General features: G+C 39.8%; 4 protein-coding genes and 1 pseudogene across 4 annotated transcripts in view; 4 read left to right on the top strand and 1 right to left on the bottom strand.

Moving 5' to 3' along the window:
- The window catches only part of LOC115746805, a 959,385-nt gene that overhangs the window by 229,132 nt on the left and 706,785 nt on the right, over positions 1 to 23,468 (bottom strand). The gene's annotated exons all lie outside the window — the stretch shown is intronic.
- LOC115746809 (EP1-like glycoprotein 2) lies at positions 10,403 to 11,685 on the top strand. Its single transcript, XM_048282020.1, has 2 exons — positions 10,403 to 11,570; positions 11,621 to 11,685. The coding sequence occupies exons 1-2, from the start codon at positions 10,403 to 10,405 to the stop codon at positions 11,683 to 11,685; spliced, it is 1,233 nt and encodes a 410-aa protein (XP_048137977.1).
- Positions 11,749 to 12,920, top strand: LOC115746854 (G-type lectin S-receptor-like serine/threonine-protein kinase SD2-5). The gene has a single exon (XM_048282104.1). The coding sequence runs from the start codon at positions 11,819 to 11,821 to the stop codon at positions 12,902 to 12,904; it is 1,086 nt and encodes a 361-aa protein (XP_048138061.1). The 5' UTR covers positions 11,749 to 11,818; the 3' UTR covers positions 12,905 to 12,920.
- On the top strand, positions 15,149 to 18,177 carry LOC115730879 (annotated as a pseudogene).
- LOC115746852 (G-type lectin S-receptor-like serine/threonine-protein kinase SD2-5) lies at positions 19,587 to 22,586 on the top strand. The gene is given in 2 exon segments (XM_030682786.2): positions 19,587 to 20,660; positions 20,662 to 22,586. Coding segments are annotated over 2 exon segments (2,541 nt in total). The 5' UTR covers positions 19,587 to 19,845; the 3' UTR covers positions 22,388 to 22,586.

The raw sequence follows: 23,468 nt of genomic DNA, 5'->3' as shown, positions 1-23,468 counted from the left end.
TTCCTAAAAAACTCTCTCAATTCTCTTCTACTCTCTCTCTCAATTCTCTTCCACTTCCCCCCTTCTAAAACTCTTCTCAAGAGCTCTCTCTTTTATAGGCAAAGTTCTTCATCCTTCATTCTTCACCTTCATTTCTTCACCTTCCATCTTCATCTTCTCTTCTTCATCTTCATTTCTTCACCTTCCATTTTCATCTTCCCTTCTTCATCTTCATTTCTTCACCTTCCATTTTCATCTTCCCTTCATTATCTTCCCTTCATCATCTTCCCTTCTTCATCTTCTTTTCATTATCTTCCCTTCTTCATCTTCTTTTGGTATTTGCAATACGGTCCCCGAAGTTCCAAGTATTTGCAATACAGTCCCCGAAATTTTAAGTATTTGCAATACAGTCCTTGAAGTTTCAAATCTTCTCAGTGTATTTTTCCATCCCGTGCCTAGTCTAGACGCATGCTAAATTAAGTGTTACGCTTGCCCGATTATATGCCAATGCAATGTACGCTAAAAATAAATATGTGAGATGATTTTTTATAATTTTTATGCAAAAAATAGATTAATCAAAATTTAGGCGTCAACAGATATTCCAATTATTCTTTGCAACTTAGAAAAGATATTTCTTCCATCGTTTTTTGATTCAATGTAGTATCTCTCGGTTCACTTACCTTATGAGGCTAAAATTGCAGGTTCCGTCCAATTTTGATGGATGTATCCATTTGAGTGGTAAATTTTTTTTTTATAGATTTCAAATTACTTAATTATATATTATGTTTGAATTTCTTTTTATTGCAACTAGATTCTTATATCATTTGAAGAGAAAAGTGAAGAATAAGGCATGTGTTGAAGATTCAATTTGTAATGCTTATATTATTGAAGAAGTGACAATATTTGCATCATATTATTTTGAGCCTTACGTGCGGTGTAAGAGGCAGAGAGCAGGAAGAAATGATGAGGTCCATATTGATCCCAATTACAAATCATTTTCTATTTTCAATTATCTGAGTCGACCAAGTGGTACATGTAAGTTTCGTTATTTAACAAGCGAAGAATGGCGGATAGCCCATACATATATTTTACTGAACCGTCCGTAAATGGAACCATATTTCGAGTAAGTGTACATTTGCAAATATATGTATTGCGCGTGTCAAGCATTTTTCAATAATATATAAATGATATTTGTTAATAGGATTTTCAAACTTCAATGTATGGACTATCACCAAATCAGTTTGACCGTTTGTGCAACGAAGAATTTGCAGCACGGTTCAAAGCATATGTAAGTTGCCTATGGACCAAAATCCAAGTTATTAACATTTTATACATCAATGATTAAAATATATATTATTGATTTTCTCTGTGTGTGTCTTCGGGCTCAAAATAATCATGATTAAGTTGAAGAGCAAGAATTGCTATATCATCTATCATGGGGTCCAAATTCAAGAGTACGAACTTGGCCAGCGTATTTCATAAACAGGTATAATTTTCACACTCAAGAATATGGAATGGGAAAAGCCACAATGAATGGTGGTGTGCGTTCGGTCATCCAATGACGAAAGTGCAAAAGATGATTTTTATGGCTTGTTGGATGAAATCATAGAGATAGAATATCCTGGACCATTAATGCATGTTGTATTATTTAAGTGCTTGTGGTTCGACCCTGTCAAAGGAATGAAGGTACATAGGAAGTTTAATTTGGTTGAAATAAATCACAAGAAAATATACATGAAATATGAATCATTTGTCTTGGACAACAAACAATTCAAGTATATTATGCATCATATCCTAGTTTGAAATGTGACAAAGTTGATTGGTGGGCTATATGTAAAACCAAATCACGAAGAAAAATCGAGGAGCGTTGGAATGATACAACATATCAATAAGAGGAAGTTAGTAACACAGTTGAAATTGAGGAATATAGCATTCCAACTTTACAAGATCCATGTGGAGCAGTGATAGATGTGGATTCAATTGAGATTCACGAATCAAATTTAGAAGGTATTGAAGAATTTGATTTTGAGACCAATAATGAAGATGATGATCATGATGAAGATGAAGATGACAATGAAGATTATGATTTTTTAGACTTTTTCATTAATTATGTGTAATCATTATTATGGTGACATATGTTATTTTTATTGTCATTATTATTATCATTATTGTTGTTGTTGTTGTTGTTAATGTCGTGAAATTAACAACAAAATTTGTCATATTTTTATAACAAAACGTCGCTAATTTCGTCACTAATTGGCTACGGAACCAATTTATCGCAATACTAGTGACGAAAAACACATTTGTCACTAAATTTGTCGAAAATTTCGTCGCTAGTTAGCGACAAACATACTTCGTCACAAAATTAGCAACGACATTGGCGTTTGTCCCTAAATGTCCGTCGCTAATCGATTCATCGCTAATTAGCGACAACACTAGAATTCGTTGCTAAAAGTTCGTCGCTAACTTTTTTGTCGCTAATTGGTGACAAACACATTTTGTCGTACCCACCGGCTGGTGGCCGTGTTGGTTTGAGCTTAGTTCCTTTCACGAGAGGTCCCGGGTTCAAAACTTCATGGTGCCGGTGTCTTACCCGGGCACCGTGGTGGTGGGGTCCTGCAGTTGCCCCCGAGGACTAGTCGCGCTTCACCGCTGGTTTGAGCGCAAGCTCGCCGGCTGTGCGGACACCTCGGTTATAAAAAAAAAAAAAGACACATTTCGTCGCAAAATTAGCGACTGTCACAACCTATCCTTTCCCCTTCGAGGATCGTTTATGTTTAGAGGCATCACCTATCAGCTTTGGCGCAGATTCTCCCAAATCTTACCTCGCGTGATATTTGACTTCATTTTTATGAACTAACATTCCAAACCATTAAGAGTCGCCACTAGCTTTTGGGGTCGACTAGAAACCAATCGAGATACGGGAGTATTATCTTAATTTCTATGCAACCGAAGCATCTAGATTCGGGGACTTACTTATGCTAATTATCTAATTAATGCCCTTTCGGTACATAACCAATTGATATTTCTAAAGTGACCATGCATTTTATCGACACTCAAAAAATATATGACTATGCATGACGTTTTTTTATGCTACCTATTTAGTCTTGAGGCCAACATTCATAAAAAGGGACTTTAATAGAAAAGAAACCTTGGTGCAAATTTAACGAGACACAAAGGTTAACAAAAAAAAAAACTATTTATTGACAAAAAAATAAACACGCGGAGGAATTGCAAACTCGAATAATCGGACATGAAATGTGGTGTGGTATATAACAAACTAGACCGGAATGGACGTTAACCAAATTAAAAAAAAAGACTATTTGTTGACAAAAAGGTAAACACGCAGATGAATTGCAAACTCGAATAATCGGACACGGAACGTGATTGGGTATATAACAAACTAGACCGGAATGGACGTCGGTCGTCTCCCGTTGCATAATAATGACTAAAAAGAAAAAAACAAAACAAAACATAAAGGATTGTTTGGCTTTTTCGAAATCTTTGCTCTTTTTTTTCTTTTGTATTCACTCCTACATTATTTTTTCTTAGCGGAACAAGAGCATAAAATGAAGGGTGGGTATGAATTATAAAGCACCGTCATATTCCACAACGTGGATTACCCCTTTTTTTACTTTTCTTTTTCACGTCCCCTTTCGTTTTTTATATACAAAGAAAACGCGTTTCCGATTCTACGTTATTTTTCCTAAAAAAACATGGGGATGCCTTTTATTAAAAGAAAGAAGAAAGAAAAAAAGATAATCGAAACAGAGGCCTCAACTTTTTTTTCCTAAAAAAAATTAGGTCTGGCATTAACCTGGCTTGATCTGATATGTTTTTATACACACCTATTTTTTTTTTTTTTAATTGACGGCAACGAAACACAAATATGTATGTATATAAGAGATGGAAAAAGAGAAAAGAAAAATGTATCTGCATGATTTGGCCCTATCTATTTTATGAAGAAAAGAAAAGAAAAGTAAACATAAAGTACGAGGTCAACAAAATTAGGTGTCAACAGCGACGACATTGGCGTTCATGCCTAAAGGTTCGTCGCTAAATTCGTAGCTAATTGTATCGTCGCTAATTGGAGACAAATACTCTTCGTCGCAAAATTAGCAATGATTGTTGGTCCGTCGCTAATTTCGTAGCTAACTGTTTGCAGCTAATTTTGTCGCTAATTAGCGATGACATTGACATTGGTTGCTAAAAGTTCATCGCTAATTTTGTTGCTAATTGGCGACAAACGCACTTCGTGGCAAAATTGGTGACGAGTTATTTCGTCGCTAGTTAGCAACGACAGTGGAATTCGTCGCTAGTTAGATGATGAACCTGTCTCAGTTTCTGTTCTGTTCTTTTTTCTCGCGACTCGAGCCACAACGCGGCAAGTGCAAGGCTGAGTCTTCCTGTGCTGTGACGATCGTCAATCTCCCACGCCTTCAAGTCGAGTAGCCATCCCTGGACTCCGACGCTCCGTTCCCTCGAGTCTCACCGTCCATTGGGCTCCACCTCCGACGGCATCCATTGGCTTCACCATCGAGTGTCCATCCCTCGAGTCTCACACCGTCCACTGTTTTCCGCCGCTCCGTTCCTTCCCCAGCTCTTCGACGACGACTCTTTCCTCCCTATATATCGAATAGTGCTACGTTTATTTCTGCCATTGTCCTCTCTCTGTTTTCATGAATGTTCACAATCATTGAGTCAGCAGAGCTTTCTTTAGTACCTGCAGAGTCTAGTTCCTAGAACCTCTATCAGAAATATGCATATCATGTTTTAATTCACTTGATCATATGTAAAAGATTCTCCTCGAGGCGCTCACATTTTGAATATTCTTTAATATCTTTGTTGTGTGCAATCCTAGCCGGGTTAATAGAGACATCAAACGATGCAGCTTCAAGAGATAATCCCATTGCAATTTGTCGCTTAAAAATGTATGGCAAAAACAAAATCTCATCGCTAAATTTGTCCCGAAACAATATTCGTCGCAAAATTCATCGCTAAATAATTAATAAAATTGTCATTGAATTTGTCACTGAATAATATTTGTAGCAAAATTCGTCGCTAAAGGAGTCGTCGCGGAATTCGTCGCTAAATTATTTCAAAATTCGTCATAAGGTTTTTGTCGCTAATTTGCCACCACCGTATTTGTCGTAAAGTTCGTCACGAAACAGGGACAATGTTTGCGATGAACAAAATTCATCACTAATTCGTCATGACATTATTTGTCGTAAAGTTCGTTGCTAAATAGCAACGACATTTCCAATGAACAAAATTCGTCGCTAGTTTGTCACGAATTTATTCGTCGCAAAATTTGTCGCTAATCGGCGACGAATATTTCTACAAAGTGATTCATGGCAAATTAGCAATGAACTTTGTGACGAATATATTCGTCGCAAATTAGCAACGGACTTTTGTGATTTTTTGTCGCTAAGTTTTGCGACAACGAATTGGCAATGAAATTGTTTTCGTCGCTAATTTTCGTAGCAAATTAATTTAGCAACGAATTTTGGTAAAATTTTCGTGGCAACAGCCATTGCTAAATCTTATTTTTTTTGTAGTGTGGGTTGTACACATAATGTTGTTCTTGGTTCTTTTAATATTTAGTGCGGAATATAGAAGAATATCTGTTGTATCTTGGGAGGATAGCCACTAGAAGCCTTATACACCGAATTTCGTACTCCGAGGGGTGGAATTATCCTTAAAGACAGTGCTCACAAGCCTCAGACAATTGATCTTACTTTTCTCATCTTTTCCAATACATTTCCCACAATTGTAATTTTTATATGTTATCTAACATTTTTTCCAACAATCTTAATGATAAATCGCCTTTTGGAATTGCGTTGCTACCATCGCTTATGGAATTGAACGAGGAATTGGAAATGGTGAAGGACAAGTATCGCATATTCATGGGCGGTGGTCGTGGGACATCACCAAGCATCAATTCTTAACCACGAAAGAGCATTTGGTCGTTTCGGTAAGGTTATTGAGTGTTAGGTAAAATCGTTTTTTAAGGCTTCAATACCTATGTATGTTTTTCCGAGATCTACTTCGATTTCAATAATGGTGTTTTTGATTACGTGTGGAGTTTTAGGTTATAAAGGATATGCTTTATGGTCACCCTCTCGCATTGTGTTGTCAGTGCTTTGAATTGCCACTGTGTAACCAGTGCCACCGGGTTGTCTTGCTATCAAGCATTGTCACGAGAAAGTGTGCAACATTTATGTTTGTTATGAAAAATCACATGACCCTGGTTTGAATGAAAAAGGGCTGTTGCTTCTGCTTTCAGAAGACTGTTGAAGGAGCTCTAATGTGTAGTTGATCCATTTGTGAATTGCCGACATAAAAGATCATGCCATAAGAGTTATTATTTGTTTCTTGGCCGTATAGCACATGATTTCAACGATGCAGACTGATTTCTTGCCTTTCAAGAGACACGTGGAAATTAGAAAGGTCGCTCTCATCAACTATGGTAAGCTCGTCTATACACGTTTCCTCTTTCTTATAGCGAGCTTGAAGTAAACCATTTTCTAGTCACCGTGAAGAGTTGTCTGCTTTGAAGAGAAAGATAGCAACAAAATTAGTATATTAGGATATTCATCATATATATAATTTGTTCAAATAGAATTGCTTGTTTGGGGAAGTTCAAATACTGCTCTTGAGAAAATTGCGTGGGCATGGTGTTACATTGGTGGATTGTTTATTAAAAAAAAAAAAATGCTTGTTTGGGTTGTCCGAGTTTTTGCATTATAAAGTCATTTTAAAATTCTTTTACATTACTAGTAGACTGATACACACCCTGTGGTTGATTAATGACTACCCTATTTTTCCATTAAAGTGCATGGGAAATATTGGATCAGGAAAGGTGAAGCGATAAGCACATGAAATTTCAATTAGGATTCTACTTTCTTGACGTGGTAGAATTTTTAGTGATCTTTTCTTCGTTATAAAATGAGTTATTTTAATTTCCCGTTTTATTTGTAAATGACTTTTTGGTGATTTCGTATTAAGTAGAAGGATACCGTCTCGCTACCTAGATCTCAGCTTTAGACGAGACAAAATCCATTATTGGATATGAATTCACCTTTGTGGAGGTGTTGAAACTTGAAAATTAGACAAAAATATTGTAGGGGAATTGACGATCCTGCTAAAGCAAAAGTCGATTTGGTCGAAGCAGATAATTTTGATGACATAATTATTACGGTCATTTCTCATGCCAATATTGTGGCAATGTGAATGGGTGGTAGACTCAGGTGCTATCAAGCATATATGTAAATACATAATGCTTTATCCTCTTACGCTCTAGTAGGGGAAGGAAGATAAAATATTTATCTTGGTGATTCGAAAAATGCTCAGGTTATTGGGAAAGGGAAAATGTTTTTCAAACTCAGATTTGTAAATGAGGTTGAGTAATTAAGAAATTTATTTGCATTTGTTCATTTGTGAATGAAATTGACACCTTAGGTGTCTGCATTGTGATTGCCAAGGCAATAACTATTGCAAAGCGGCACGTCCGGTTAAAGATGTGATGTGGTAAAGTAGCTACTTAAAGATGGAATTATGTCCATCAATTACGTAAAGTCAGAAGTGATTTTGGCCAATTCTCTAACTTCATCGAGGGGAATGGGACTAGCCGGTTGAAGAAAATCAACGGTGATGGTAACCCAACCTATGTGATTGGTGATCCCATGAATTAGGTTCATATGGGTAATAACAAGTCACTTGTTGATCTAGTGATGCACTATTAAACATTTTGTACCTCCTAAGGTGAGAATAGTGCAAAGTTGCAAGGAAAAAGAGGATGAGCAAAGCTCTTAATGAATTCCATAGTCATTATTGGTTGTGTATTAAGCTGCAGAATATACTTGATGGAATCACCTATATAAGTGTGGAGTGGGGCCGCTCCTATGAGATTTTTTTGGCGAAAATCTCTAGAGCACTTATGAATAAACCAAGTATGTGCATGGCCTATTAGCGCAAAACCACGTTGAACAACAAATCTTATGAGAGTGTAATGTGATTAGTGAAAATCATAATTCACAAAATGAAATTGTTGGTTCATAGAAGTTTCAAACTTAGATATGATCTACTAAAGTGGATCGGGATTGGCCAATTACTCCATTACTATGTTCTTGTAGGTAGGGATACCCCTGAACCGATTTCCGCTATTCCGGGTTCTTATTGACCGTAGGGGATGCTCCCTCCAGCATGAGCGAACCTTTCCAAGACTATACTCCCGGGCACAGGCTTTCCTAATGAGCTGTTTAGTATGTTTTGCTAATTCACTGTTACAACCGATAGAGATTAGGGATATGTGCACCTCGAGTACTCGAACTTTTCAAATTAGTGGAATCGAGTTCTTCTATTAACTCCGCCGAATTAGCCTAACGAAAAAATGATGATGTGGCATTGTTTATTATTGATTCTATTTTGGCGACCTCCGCTAGCTCCTACGACGATGGGAGGCGGCGGGCTAGTGGTTGCCTAGGTCCTACCCAGCTCCTTCTCTTCTTTCTTTTTTTTTTTTTTTTAATTTTTTCTTTTTGAAATCAAATTTTAGCGTTTTCTTGACTTTTTAATTAATTTAAATAAGATTTGACAAGTTGACGATATTGACAGAAGGACTCGATTGCACCGATTTGACAAGTTTTAAACTCGATTGCACGTTTTGCAAGTTTTAGGACTCGATTGTACTTTCACAATAAGTTTTAGGAATTTCAGCGAACATATCCCTTTCTTTTTTAGGGAGTTGCCTTTTCAAGCTCGATGTCCTACTCATTTGTTAACTTATCTCCTGTAATAGAAGTTTAGTTTGGAGAACATAATCTAATGCAGGCAGATTGGATGCCAGAAACAAGACAAAGAAGAGTGCTTATCTCTTGCAAATCATCTGGTTTGACACTGTCAACAGGTATCGACACTCTCTACACTGTCCGTGGGAGACAAGCCCCTCGTTCAACGCGTTCTTTTCACGACACTTTTAAGATGTTGCAGAAGAAAATCCGGAGTCGAGCCGGCCGGCCATAAACTATATGACAAAGGGTTCCTGCATGTCCTAATCCAACCAATAGCCACATGTCTACCTTACATGCAAAATCGCAAAATTTTAAACTTTGCATTTTCTTTCTTTTTCTAGTACTGATTATGGCCGGAGCATCCCTAATACTTTTACTTAATTTATGTAGTTGATGACCCCTTCCTTTGTTTAAGCCCTGTGGTCGTTCTAATTACCATATTTAGTTGGTTCCGCTGTTTTTATTAGTGGTTTCATTTCGTCTCGGGTCAGTATTCTATTACTAGTTATATAGCATACGATCTAAAAGACGCGTTTAGTTTTCTGAAAGGCTTAGATTTTTCTCGCTTGAGGCTGGTGAGGGCGGCCCTCGCTGGACGTTGGCAACCTCCTGGACCACCGCCTGGTGAGAAAAAGGGGGAAAAAAGGAGAAAAAAAAAAAGGAAAAATAAAAAGTAACGAAGGAAAACAGAAGAAAAGAAAAAAAAAGGGAAAAATCAATAAATCAACAAAAAAAAATCCAAAAATTATTATTAAAAACTATCCACGTCAGCGCCGACAATGCCACATAGGACAATCGACGTCCACATCAGCAACTTCCGGTTAAAATTGACCAATGAACTCAATTGGCAAAATACGAAAAAATTTAGGACTCAATTGGCAAAATTAAAAAATTTAGAAATAAATTGAAAAAAATGCAATAGACTTAGAATTTTCTTGGATAATTTTTTCCCGTCAAAATCGGTGCGACCCTAGAGCTCACGATGGAAGGCAATTTGGTGCTGAGTGATGTCGAGGGTGCTGTGGCTTGGTCTACGGGCACTTCGTGTAAGTTGGCGTATTACCAGTCGCATATTACTAACGCAAATGCAGGCAGTAGTGACTTGCACTTTTGTTTCTTCATTTTGATGTTAATGAGCTATTTAGGTTTTTGTTTGTTTTGCGGAGAATAAAAAAATAATTTTTTTATACAAATGACCGATTGTATCGGTGATAAAAACGAATGATCAAGAAATATTTTCATCGTTCACGAAAATATTTAGATATATATTGCTATCGACATTGCTAGTATTTTCAATTGATCAACTATTTCAAGTGATACAAACGATTATTTTTAGAAAAAAAATTTCTATATCATTCATTTTTTGCGGAAAAAAAAAGGAGTGTTAGTATGTTAAACTATCAATGACGCAAATCCAAATTGACTGACTAATGGATTGGCGGCTATTTTATTACATTTACTCGAATCTATTGATTAATTGCCACGTGGACACAGTTTAAATGTGGGAAACACGCTTGCCTTCTTGGAAACCTTCTATCCTCCCTCCGCTTCGATCTCTCTCTCATTTTCATCTTCTTCCCTCCTATCTTCCTTTCTCAATCTTCCCTCCGCTCAAGTTTTCACTTCAGGCCATGGTCTCATTCTGCAATCTCTGTTCTTTACTTCTTGCTTTTTCCTTTGCTTTCCTGTCGCGATTCGAAAACTTTGTCGACGCCCGAACTCAGGACCACTATAATTCAACTGCCTCGCTTTCGACACGGTGGACGAACAACGCGACAGCTTATCCCGACGCGCGGTTTGGGAATTCAGTGACCATTCGGGCAATTCTAGTCCGCGGAAAAGAAGCTTCTGGCCCGGCCTACGCCTGCGGCTTCTACTGTCAGTTTGACTGCAGCACTTTCCTCTTTGCTATTTTCAGAGTCCCAATTCAGGGAGGTGCTTTATTTGTACAAAGTGAGACTGAGTTTCCAGAAGTAGTGTGGTCTGCTAACCGAAACAATGGTGTAAAGATTGGCGCGACGTTGGAGCTCACGTCTGAAGGCGATTTGGTGTTGAAAGATGCCGATGGTACTGTTGCTTGGTCCACAAACACTTCTGGTAAGTCTGTCGTGGGCTTGAACATGACAGATTCCGGGAACCTCGTGTTGTTTGATAAGAACAATGCAACTGTCTGGCAGTCTTTCGATCAGCTAACTGACACACTCGTCCCCGGACAAAAGTTGATGGCGGGGCAAAAATTGATGACCGCAGATGGTATGATTACGTTGTCCGTGAATGATTATGGTTTTTCTGCTCAAATGCAGACTAGTCCTCCTCAGATATATTACCAAACACTTGTTAAGTATCCGACAAATAAAATCAAGTCTCCGTATCTTGAGTTAGTAAATGGAAGCTTAGCTTTGTTCTCAGATTCTACCACGATCTTGGCTTCGCTTCCAGTCCCTCGAGCATCTTCTTTACAACACATCCAGCTGGGCTTGGATGGGCATTTGGGATTGTACGAGTATGGGACACCTTTAGGACTAGTAACTGATCTTTTGACGGAGTATATTGGGATCTGTGGTTATCCGACCGCATGTGGGCAATATGGAATTTGCTCTGGTGGAGCATGTAGTTGTCCGGCTTCTAATGGAGGAGCGAGCTATTTCAAGCCAGTAGATGATAAGCAGCCTAATCTCGGGTGTTCTGAGAACGTCTCATTGTCTTGTGGGGCTTCACAATATCAAAGTTTTCTGGAGCTTCAAAATGTCACGTACTTCACTTTCACTGCAGATCTTGAGAACGTAGATGCTTCAAGTTGTAAAGAGGCCTGCACAAAGAACTGTTCATGCAAAGCGGCTATATTCCAGTATGGATCGGATCCCACTCGCGGCAGTTGTTACTTACCGACTCAGTTGTTTACACTTGCCAATGAAAAGAAAAATACTACTGTTTACCTTAAAGTACAAAATGTGGCCAATGAAGTCCCCAATACTTCGGTTGACAATCGAAGGAGCAACCATCTCCCTGTAATACTTGGGTCCAGCCTCGGAGCTCTCTTTGCGGTGATGTTTCTTGTTGTGGTCATAGTTCTATTTGCTCGGAAGAGACATGATAATGAAGCAGAGGAGGATTACCTTGATCAAGTACCTGGAATGCCCACCAGATTCACGTATGAGGATCTGAAAGCCATTACAGACGACTTCAGTAAAAAGCTTGGCGAAGGGGGCTTCGGTTCTGTTTTCGAGGGTACTCTAATTGACGGCATGAAAGTTGCAGTAAAGTGCCTTGATGGTTTTCGGGAGGTCAAGAAATCCTTTTTAGCCGAAGTTGAGACTATCGGCAGCATCCATCACATTAACTTGGTAAGACTCGTCGGATTTTGTGCTGAGAAATCCCACAGGCTCCTTATCTATGAGTACATGTCAAATGGGTCTCTAGATAGATGGATCTTTCGCAAATCCAATGAATGCATTCTCTATTGGCAACAACGGAAGAAGATCATTCTCGATATAGCAAAAGGACTCAATTATCTTCATGAAGATTGCAGACAGAAGATAGTTCACTTAGACATTAAACCCCAAAACATCCTTTTGGATGGGAATTTCAATGCTAAGGTTGGTGATTTTGGATTATCCAAGTTGATCGATAGGGACCTAAGCCAAGTCATCACAACCATGAGAGGAACTCCTGGTTATTTGGCCCCCGAGTGGCTGAGTGCTGCAATTACTGAAAAGGTGGACGTGTATAGCTTTGGCGTGGTGATCTTGGAGATAGTCTGTGGTAGAAAAATCTTCGATCGCTCTCTATATGAAGAAGATATGCATTTACTGAGCCTTTTTAGGAGAAAGGCTGAGGGGGAACGATTGCTGGACATTGTGGATGACTGTAGCGAGGATATGCAACTAAATGGGCTGCAGGCAGTGAATATGCTAAGGATTGCTGCGTGGTGCTTGCAGGGAGATTATACAAAGAGGCCTTCCATGTCAATAGTCATCAAGGTGTTAGAGGGTGCTTCGGAAGTTCAAGACGACCTGGATTACAACTTCTATGCTCCTCCTTCCTCTAATGGAACGGCAAAATTCAGTCAAATGGAAGTCAAATCCAGTGCCGCCACTGCATTAGTACCCTCAATTCTATCTGGTCCACGTTGACGCTGCAAGCTAAAATGAATTGGTAAAATTGTGCAGGCAATTGAAATTTTCAGAGCAAATGCTCCAGTTTGTCATTTTCTCTTCAGGCCAAACAAAAGCCTCTTCCATGAGATCAGTTTCTTTTTTACTTTCAAATGAGTAGACTTCGCTGTATCTTAGCAAAGGATAGACTTGGTTAGTTTATTGCATTTTGGTTTCATTGCTTAGGAGTCCAATTGTGCTCAAGGTTATTGTGTTAGTACCAATACTGGTATATTATCCTGCTGGTCACCAGAATGCATTTTGGAAATTAGAAACTATAAATTAAGTTTCCTTTCGATGTTCCGCTCGCAAGTTCTACTGGAGAGTGATGGAGAGATGTTGCTGACATTTTAGCCCAGGTTCATGTCGACATGGTGTCTGAATATATCTTGGAGAATAGGGAACATGTTAAGCCGTTTGTGTAGAAAGCTGCTAAGACTAGTCAATTCTTGACAATGTCTGTCGGTAGCTTTACTATTTCTTCTTGGATCCACCGTATTTGCTCTTTTGTTTCAACACCCGATTTCCTTCGGATTCAAAGATGCTTCCTTCCATGTCTTCTTCGTTCTGAGGTTAATGAGCTATTTAGTATATTTTGCAGATACACTATTAGAACCGACAAATATTGTGGGAGAAATTCATCATCGGTACAGTTCTCAATTTTTCTGCCTCTTTATATTCATCCTTGGTTAATCTGCTTGGTTCCAGCTTCTTAACGATTCATGGTGATCTTTCCGAGGCATATATGTGTGCCAAGATAAAGAACATACATGATTGAGCACGCAAGATTCAGCTATGTGATCTTTTGATGATCCTGATCATTCTCATAAACCTTGGCTTTTCCACATTTGGAGGAATCATCTCTCTCCTCCTTTCTTCGGATCAATTTTGGCATCTCGATCATAATCCTTTCATAGGTAGCAGAAAGACTATTCCCCACTCCATTGTATGTTATAAATTCATAGTAGACAGTCCGGTACAGGACTTTCACCTATTTACTATTCGACTCTGCTAACAGTAGAAATGATTCGATGTCTTTCTTAGATTCGTATGCAATCACTTGGATGGGTTGTTGCTAGTTGAGCTGCCTCTTTTTATTTTTTATATTTTAATTTTAGCATAATGTTAATAGAATTTGGAACACATGTGACTATTGTTCTCAAGGAAGTTGTCTGTCAATTTTTCAAATGAGTGTGCTGGGTTAACTCACCCAGGCAAAGAGAGGAAAAAAGAGCGAAATAATTAGTAGCTGTGCATGTAGACAAGAATTTGTAAAGTAACCGACGTTTCCAGGATGAATATTTCGGTCATGGTTCCTGTAGCAGTCATCTTCTTCTTTAAACAGGGAGCCACTTCTATTAACCAACCATTGATCAATTACGTTAAATAAGTACTATATACGGAGATAGTTGAAGGGGCCACAGGTTTCCCTGTAATATTCGGGTCCAGCCTCGGAGCTCACTTTGCCATGATGATTCCCATTATAGTCATGGTTTTGTCTGTTCGGAGAGAGATGATAATGAAGCAGAGGAGGATTACCTTGATCAAGTACCTAGAATGCCACAAGATTCACGTCTGATGATCTGAAAGCTATTACAGACGACTTCTTGCAAAGGTAGTTTCGGTTCTGTTTTCGAAAGTACTCTGATCAATGGCACAAAAGTTGCTGTAAAGCGCCTCGATGGCTTTGGGCAGCAAAAGAAATCCCCCAAGTCATATAAAATTTTAAGTGTGATGTTTTATTGTTCCTATACATGATGTAAATACGATGTTAAAGCACATGAAACCTTATGGTCTAATTTTGATTTAACTCCATTTTTCACTGAATGACTTTAATTGATCAAGAGTTGGTCTGGTCTAATTCATATGCTGCCTTCATTACGAAGTCTTAGCTTTTCGCTCTTTCGAAGTGTTAGCTCTATGAATATCACATCTCCACTCCTCAACTTCCGCCGATTGCGGGTCATGAATTCCCACGCTATTTGTTAATGTCACTCTCATTTGGCGCTTCTGCAAAAGGTCTTACTTTGCAGATAGCTCTCAGATCAGTTATGGTTTAGTTAGATAAGTTCATCATGGTTGTGGCAATGGCTTTCCTTTTCTCATTCCAATACCATCTTGAATTCCATTGCGAAATCACCGTGTTATTCGATAATCCCTCCATTGATAGGTTCTCCAGACAACCAAAATCCTGGATTGGAGATAGTCAAAAGTGTAGACAACCAATGGGCAGTGATTTACATGGGGCAAGGCTCCAAAGCTGTCTTGCTTTTTGACTTTGAAAAATGACCCCATGAGCCAGGAAACACGCTTGCGTTCCGGAAACCTTCTATCCTCCCTCCCCTTCAATCTCTCATTTTCATCTTCTTCCCTCCTCTCTTCCTTTCTCAGTCTTCTCTCCGCTCAAGTTTTCACTTCAGGCCATGGTCTCATTCTGCAGTCTCTGTTATTTTCTTCTAGCTTTTTCCTTTGTTTTCCTATTGCGTTTCGAAAACTTTGTTGATGCCCAAACTCAGGACCATTATAATTCAACTGCCTCACTTTCGACACAGTGGACGAACAACGCAACAGCTTATCCTGAGATGCAATTTGGAAATGGAGCGACCATTCAGGCAATTCTAGTCCGCGTAACAGAAGCTTCTGGCCCTGCCTATGCCTGCGGCTTCTACTGTCACCTTGACTCAAGCTGCAACACTTTCCTCTTTGCCATTTTCATAGTCCCAATTGATAGAGGTGCTCTATTTGTTGGAAGTGAGATTGACTTTCCAGAAGTAGTGTGGTCTGCTAACCGAAACAATGGTGTAAAGATTGGCGCCACTTTGGAGCTCACATCTGAAGGCGATTTGGTGTTGAAAGATGCTGATGGTACTGTTGCTTGGTCCACAAACACTTCTGGTAAGTCTGTCGTGGGCTTGAACATGACAGATTCCGGGAACCTTGTGTTATTTGATAAGAACAATGTGACTGTTTGGCAGTCTTTTGATCAGCCAACCGACACACTTGTCACTGGACAAAAGTTGATGGCGGGGCAAAGATTGATGACCGCAGATGGTATGATTACATTGTCCGTGAATGATTATGGTTTTTCTGCTCAAATGGAGACTAGTCCTCCTCAGATTTATTACCAACCATTTATTAAGTACCCGAAAAACAAATTCAAGTCTGCATATCTTGAGTTAGTAAATGGAAGCTTAGCTTTGTTCTCAAATTCTGCCATGATTTTGGCTGCGCTTCCAGTCCCTCGAGCATCTTCTGTACAGCACATCCAGCTGGGCTCGGATGGGAGTTTGAATTTGTACGAGTATGGGATTTCTGGGGAACTACCAGATCTTTTGACAGAGTATCTTGGGGTCTGTGGTTATCCGACATTATGTGGGCAATACGGAATTTGCACAGGTGGGGTATGTAGTAGTTGTCCGGTCCTAGTGGGGAAACGAGCTATTTCAAACCAGTAAATGATACGCCTGATCTTGGGTGTTCTGAGAACGTCTCATTGTCTTGTGGGGCTTCACAATATCAAAGTTTTCTGGAGCTTCAAAATGTCACGTACTTCACTTTCACTGCAGATCTTGAGAACGTAGATGCTTCCAGTTGTAAAGAGGCCTGCATAAAGAACTGTTCATGCAAAGCGGCTATATTCCAGTATGGATCGGATCCCACTCGCGGCAGTTGTTACTTACCGACTCAGTTGTTTACACTCATGTCCAATGAGAAGGATAAAATTTTCTATAACTCCACTGTTTACCTTAAAGTACAAAATGTGGCCAATGAAGTCCCCAATACTTCGGTTGACAATCGAAGGAGCAACCATCTCCCTGTAATACTTGGGTCCAGCCTCGGAGCTCTCTTTGCTGTGATGTTTCTCACCGTGGTTATCGTTTTGTTTGTTCGGAAGAGAGATGATAATGAAGCAGAGGAGGATTAACTTGATCAAGTACCTGGAATGCCCACAAGATTCACACACGAGGATCTGAAAGCCATCATAGACGACTTCAGTAAAAAGCTTGGCGAAGGGGGTTTCAGTTATGTTTTCAAGGGTACTCTAATTGACGGAACAAAAGGTGCAGTAAAATGCCTTGATGGTTTTGGGCAGGTCAGGAAATCCTTTCTAGCCGAAGTTGAGACTATCGGCAGCATCCATCATGTTAACTTGGTAAGACTCGTCGGATTTTGTGATGAGAAATCCCACAGGCTCCTTATCTATGAGTACATGTCAAATGGGTCTCTAGATAGATGGATCTTTCGCAAATCCAATGAATGCATTCTCTATTGGCAACAACGGAAGAAGATCATTCTCGATATAGCAAAAGGACTCAATTATCTTCATGAAGATTGCAGACAGAAGATAGTTCACTTAGACATTAAACCCCAAAACATCCTTTTGGATGGGAATTTCAATGCTAAGGTTGGTGATTTTGGATTGTCCAAGTTGATTGATAGGGACCAAAGCCGAGTCGTCACGACCATGAGAGGAACTCCTGGTTATTTGGCCCCCGAGTGGCTGAGTGCAGCAATTACTGAAAAGGTGGACGTGTATAGCTTTGGTGTGGTAATCTTGGAGATGGTCTGTGGGAGAAAAATCTTTGATCGCTCTCTAGGTGAAGAAGACATGCATTTACTGAGCCTTTCTAGGAGAAAGGCTGAAGAGGAACGATTGCTGGACATTGTGGATGACTGTAGCGAGGATATGCAACTAAATGGGCCGGAGGCAGTGAATGTGCTAGGGATTGCTGCATGGTGCTTGCAGGGAGATCATACAAAGAGGTCTTCCATGTCAACGGTCATCAAAGTGTTAGAAGATGTTTCGGAAGTTCCAGACGGCCTGGATTACAACTTCTCTGCTCCGCCTTCTACCAATGGAGCGGCAAAATTCAGTGCTGCCACTGCATTAGCACCGTCAGTTCTATCTGGTCCACGATGACGCGGCAAACCAACAAGAATCTTTGTTCTCTGCATGTCAAGTGAAAAAACTGTGCAGGCAAATGAACTTTTCAGAGTGAGTCCCCCCAGTTTGTCATTTTCTTTTCAGCCCCAAAAGAGTCTGCGGCATAGTATCAATTTTCTTTTTACTTGCAAAAGAGTGGACTTTGTCATGTCTTAGCAAAGGATCGACTTGGTTAGTACACTGCATTCCGGTTACATTGATTATGCAGAGTCCAGTTGTGCTCAAGTTCATTGTGTTAGTACCAATTGTAGTATATTATTCTGCTGGTCATCAAAATGGTAGTTTGGAAATTAAAAGCTATAGATCAAATTCCCTTTCGATATTCCGCTTGCAAGTTCATATTGCTGATGTTTTGACCCAGGTTCATGTTGAACATGATGTCTGAATACATCTAGAAAGAGAGGGAACCTGTTGAGCCATTTGTGCAAAAAAGCTGCTAAGACTAGGTCAATTCTGGATAATGTTTTTTCAGTAGCTGCACTCTTTCTTGGATCCAAACCCCACTTGCTCTTTTGTTACAACACCTGATAATGATAAAGGCGGACGTTAGGACGGTTAACTAATGACCACAAATCAAGTTTGTTGAAATGGGATTATTTGTTGATTCTATTTCAACATTTTGACTGCCCAATTCCTTTTCTTTTTTGTTTTTTTGTACTTTCATGTGTTTTTATTATAAGCTAAAATTAGAATATAAAATTATAAGATAGCCCACACAATCAAGGTTCTAATTAAACATATCCAATTGATAATATTCAAACAATAAGTTACAACTTGTAAAATAGTAGATATTATTCTCCGGCCAAATAAAAAGATTACGGTGGATGTTATTTTCACAATTAAGAAGAGATTCTTAAGGATTTTAGTTTGGAATGTCAAGAATAGATGTAGTTACTCAACCGTTCTTGATAACTTGACATCGTACATTGGACCGATTTTAAGACTGATAATGGTCATGCTTTTTTCAATTTTGCCAAATATGATATAATACGATTACATTATCAAATGTGGACTTTTGGGACACTGGGGTCCAAGTCCTTAGCAATTTCCAGTCTCTTTTTCAGTTTTCTTTTCTTTTCCCGTTTCTCTCTCTCTCCTCACTTTCGTTTTTCTTTTCCTTCCTTCTTCGAAATAATCGCTCTCAGCCTCTGCTCAATCGATCTCGCCCTCGAGCAATCCCCCTTTGCCACCGCGCGATATGGAGACTGTCAGTGTCCTTTTTAGACCATCGTTTACTTCTTTCACCTTCAATGCCGTAAGCACTGTCCGAAAGCCACTCGGTCAGAGGAACAGCTCATTCGTTAGCTTTCCTAATTACAGGAGACCTAGAATCTCTTCTGTTTCAGTTTCTTTCTGCAACTCCTCCAGACAAAGAAAGCTTTAATTTTGACTGTAATAACGCGACTTCCCCATCAAACCCCGACTGGGTTTTGGTCAGAGCCTTCCAAAAGCGTCCACAACCTTGCGACTCCTGCAGGACAGAGAAAGTTCCTGCTGGGTTTTTGGGTCTTCAAATTGCTCCTGTGACAACAGGTATGTAGGTTCTACCAGTCGAAGAAGAAGGAAATAAGAAGAAAAGGAAAGCGAGAAGAGGGAGAGCAACGGGAGAAGAGAAATTAAAAGTAAAGAAAAGATTTTTTTTTTTTGGGTAGAGTGGGGCCAATGGTTACACGTGGCGATCCATCAATGGACTCAAATGTATCCATCAAACTCGTTTAGTAACTCGTATGGGATATTGCAGAGAAGCAACAAAAAATGACTTGGGTTCCCAAGCTGTTTTGCTTAGACTGTAACCCAAAGTTGACTTTGCAAAAACGACTTCCTGAACCCAGCAACATGATATCTCCCATTTTATTAATCCAGCCTCCCAAGTTCCTCCAAATCGCAAGGTGCTAACTTTGCCACTGTTTCTAGAGATCTTCAGCCCTCCGCTTCAATCTCAATTTTCGCTCTGCTTAAACTTTCACTGCAGGCCATGGGCTCATTCTGCAGTATCTTTTCTTTTCTTCTTTCTTTTTCCTTTTTTAACCTATGGCAATCCTCAAACTTTATTGATGCTCAAGCTCAAGCCTATGATTATCCAACTGCCACGCTTTCGACACAGTGGACGAATAACGCAACAGCTAATCAGTCCATTCAATATACGGATGGATCGATGGTGCGGTCAATTCTGCTCCGAGCCAAAGATGTTTATGGGCCTGCCTACGCCTGCGGCTTCTACTGTAATGGTAACTGCAGCACTTACCTCCTTGCTGTTTTCATCGTCCAAGTTGACGGTGGTGGTTTAATTGTTCAACCCAGTATTGGGTTTCCACAAGTAGTGTGGTCTGCCAATCGAAACAATCCAGTAAAGATCGGTGCGATGTTAGAGCTCACTTCCGAAGGCGATTTGGTGTTGAAAGATCTTGATGGTACTGTTGCTTGGTCCACTAACACTTCTGGTAAGTCCGTTGTAGGCTTGAACTTGACAGATTTGGGGAGTCTCGAGTTGTTTAATAAGAATAATGTGACAATTTGGCGGTCTTTTGATCAGCCAACCGACTCACTTGTCCCCGGACAAAAGCTGATGGCTGGGCAAAGATTGATGCCGAGTGTTTCTGGGACAAATTGGACTGTAGACAGTCTGGTCACCTTTTCCATGAACAGCGGGGGTTTATCTGCTCAAATGGAGACTAGTCCTCCTCAGATCTATTTCCAGTATCATATTGCTAATCCAAATTCAAGTAACAAGTCCCCATATGTTGAGTTTGTAAATGGAAGCTTGGCTTTGTTCTCAGATTCTACCACAAGTTTTGTTTGCAATTCCAGTCCCTGAAGCATTTTCTGCACAATACATAAAGCTGGGCTCAGATGGGCATCTGAGGGTGTATGAGTGGGTAGATGGGTGGAAAGAAGTAGTCGATCTTTTCAAGGGGTATCTTGCGGACTGTGCTTATCCAACAGTGTGCGGGCCGTATGGAATTTGCACCAATGGGCAATGTAGTTGTCCAGCTTCAAGTGGGGGAATGAGCTATTTCAAGCAAGTAGATGATAGGCAGCCTAATCTTGGTTGTTCTGAGAATGTCCCGTTGTCTTGTGGGGCTTCGCAATATCATAGTCTTCTGGAGCTTGAAGATGTCACGTACTTCACTTTCACTTCAGATCTTGAGAAGATAGATGCTTCCAGTTGTAAAGAGGCCTGCTTAAAGAACTGTTCATGCAAAGCGGCAATATTTCAGTATGGATCGAATCCCGCCAGCGGCAGTTGTTACTTACCAACTCAGGTGTTTTCACTCATGTACATTGACAAGGGTAAAATTTTCTATAACTCCATGGCGTACCTTAAAGTACAAAATGTGGCCAATCAAGCTCCCAATACTTCGGTTGACAATCGAATGAGCAACCGTCTCCCTATAATACTTGGATCCAGCCTCGGAGCTCTCTTTGCTATGATGTTTCTCATCGTGGTTGTAGTTTTGTATATTCGGAAGAGAGATGATAATGAAGCAGAGGAGGGTTACCTTGATCAAGTATCTGGAATGCCCACAAGATTCACATACGAGGATCTGAAAGCCGTTACAGATGACTTTAGTGAAAAGCTTGGCGAAGGTGGTTTCGGTTCTGTTTTCGGGGGTACTCTAGCTGACGGAACAAAAGTTGCTGTAAAACGGCTGGATGGTTTTGGGCAGGTTAAGAAATCCTTTCTAGCTGAAATTGAGACTATCGGCAGCATCCATCATGTTAACTTGGTAAGACTCATTGGATTTTGTGCTGAAAAATCTCACAGGCTCCTTGTCTATGAGTTTGTGTCAAATGGGTCTCTAGATAGATGGATCTTTCGCCAATCCAATGAATGTGTTCTTAACTGGCAGCAAAGGAAGAAGATCATTCTTGATATAGCAAAAGGACTTAATTATCTTCATGAAGATTGCAGACAGAAGATAGTGCACTTAGACATTAAACCCCAAAATATCCTGTTGGATGGGCATTTCAATGCTAAGGTTGCTGATTTTGGATTGTCCAAGTTGATTGATAGGGACCAAAGCCAAGTCGTCACAACCATGAGAGGAACTCCTGGTTATTTGGCCCCCGAGTGGCTGAGTGCAGCAATTACTGAAAAGGTGGACGTGTATAGCTTTGGCGTGGTGATCTTGGAGATAGTGTGTGGGAGAAAAATCTTCGATCGCTCTCTAGATGAAGACGACATGCATTTACTGAGCCTTTTCAAGAGAAAGGCTGAAGAGGAACGAATGCTGGACATTGTGGATAACTATAGCGAGGATATGCAATTAAATGGGCCTCATGCAGTGAATATGCTAAGGATTGCTGCGTGGTGCTTACAGGGAGATTATACAAGGAGGCCTTCAATGTCAACAGTCATCAAGGTGTTAGAGGGTGTTTGGGAAGTTCAAGACGGCCTGGATTACAACTTCTCTGCTCAGCCTTCCACTTTTGGAGTAGCAAAAGTCGGTCAAATGGAAGTCGAATTCAATGCCACCACTGCATTATTGCCCTCCGTTCTATCTGGTCCACGATGACGCTGCAAGCTAAAAGGAAATTTTGTTCTCTACATGTCAAGTGGTAAAATTGTGCAGGGAATTGAAACTTCTAGAGTGGGTGCTCCAGTTTGTCATTCTCCTTTTTGTTCCAGCACCTGATTTCCTTCGGATTCAATGATGCTTCCTTCCATATCTTCTTCATTTTGCAGCTAATGAACTGACAGAGATTATTGGAGAAGTTTGTCATTGGTACCGATCTGATTTTCTCTTCTGACTACTTTATATATGTCCTCAGTTAATCATCTTGATTCCAGTGCATGAACGGTCCATGATGATCTTGCCGAGGCATGTGTCTGCCAAACATAAAGAACTTAGATGGCTGGGCATGCAAGATTCAACTTTGTGATCTTTTAATGACACTGGTCATCCTCGAAAACCTTGGCTTTTCTACAACTTTGATCAACATGGTACATGATTTGGAGGAGTCATCTCTTTCTCTTGGACTCTTTTCTTCAAATCAATTTTGACATCTGAAGCATAATCTTTTGATAGCTAGGAGAAAGACAATTTCCCACTCTGCGCTATGTTACAGATTCAGATTAAACAGTCCGGTACAGAAATTTCACCTATTTACTATTCGGCTCTACTAACAGTAAAAATGAACATTGTTTTTCTTATATTTGTATGCATTCACTTGGATGGGAGTTGAGCTGCTTATTTTTATTTTCTTTTTTCTGTTCTTTTGCATAATGTTTCTTAGAATTTCATATGCATGTTTGTTGTGAAATCTGACTTCTGAGTGAGCTGAAACGAAAGAGTAACTAATCGGCAGTTGGCTATGTGATGTTCAGTATGCTAAAGACCAAAGGAGATCAAATCAATCTTGAGAAAAATAAGAGGCTAGTTTCATCTTCCATTCCTGAAAAAAGGGCGAGGAAACAAACACCGAATGCAGTTTTACATAGCAAGAAAAACCAGGTTGATCGTTATCACCAATGTGGTCGTAATAAACCGAAGTTTCTTGTGTCGTGTGAGTCCTAATCTTTCCTACTTTTTCAAAGTAGCTTCTCATTTGCTGCCTTCTTAAACTTTATGTCTCATATCCCGTATAAAAGTATAA

The sequence above is a fragment of the Rhodamnia argentea genome, chromosome 7 (assembly GCF_020921035.1).
Source record: "Rhodamnia argentea isolate NSW1041297 chromosome 7, ASM2092103v1, whole genome shotgun sequence".
In the NCBI taxonomy this organism is placed as follows: Eukaryota; Viridiplantae; Streptophyta; class Magnoliopsida; order Myrtales; family Myrtaceae; genus Rhodamnia; species Rhodamnia argentea.
The sequence above is the reverse complement of the archived record's forward strand: the minus strand, read 5'-3'. Positions and strand labels throughout refer to the sequence as shown.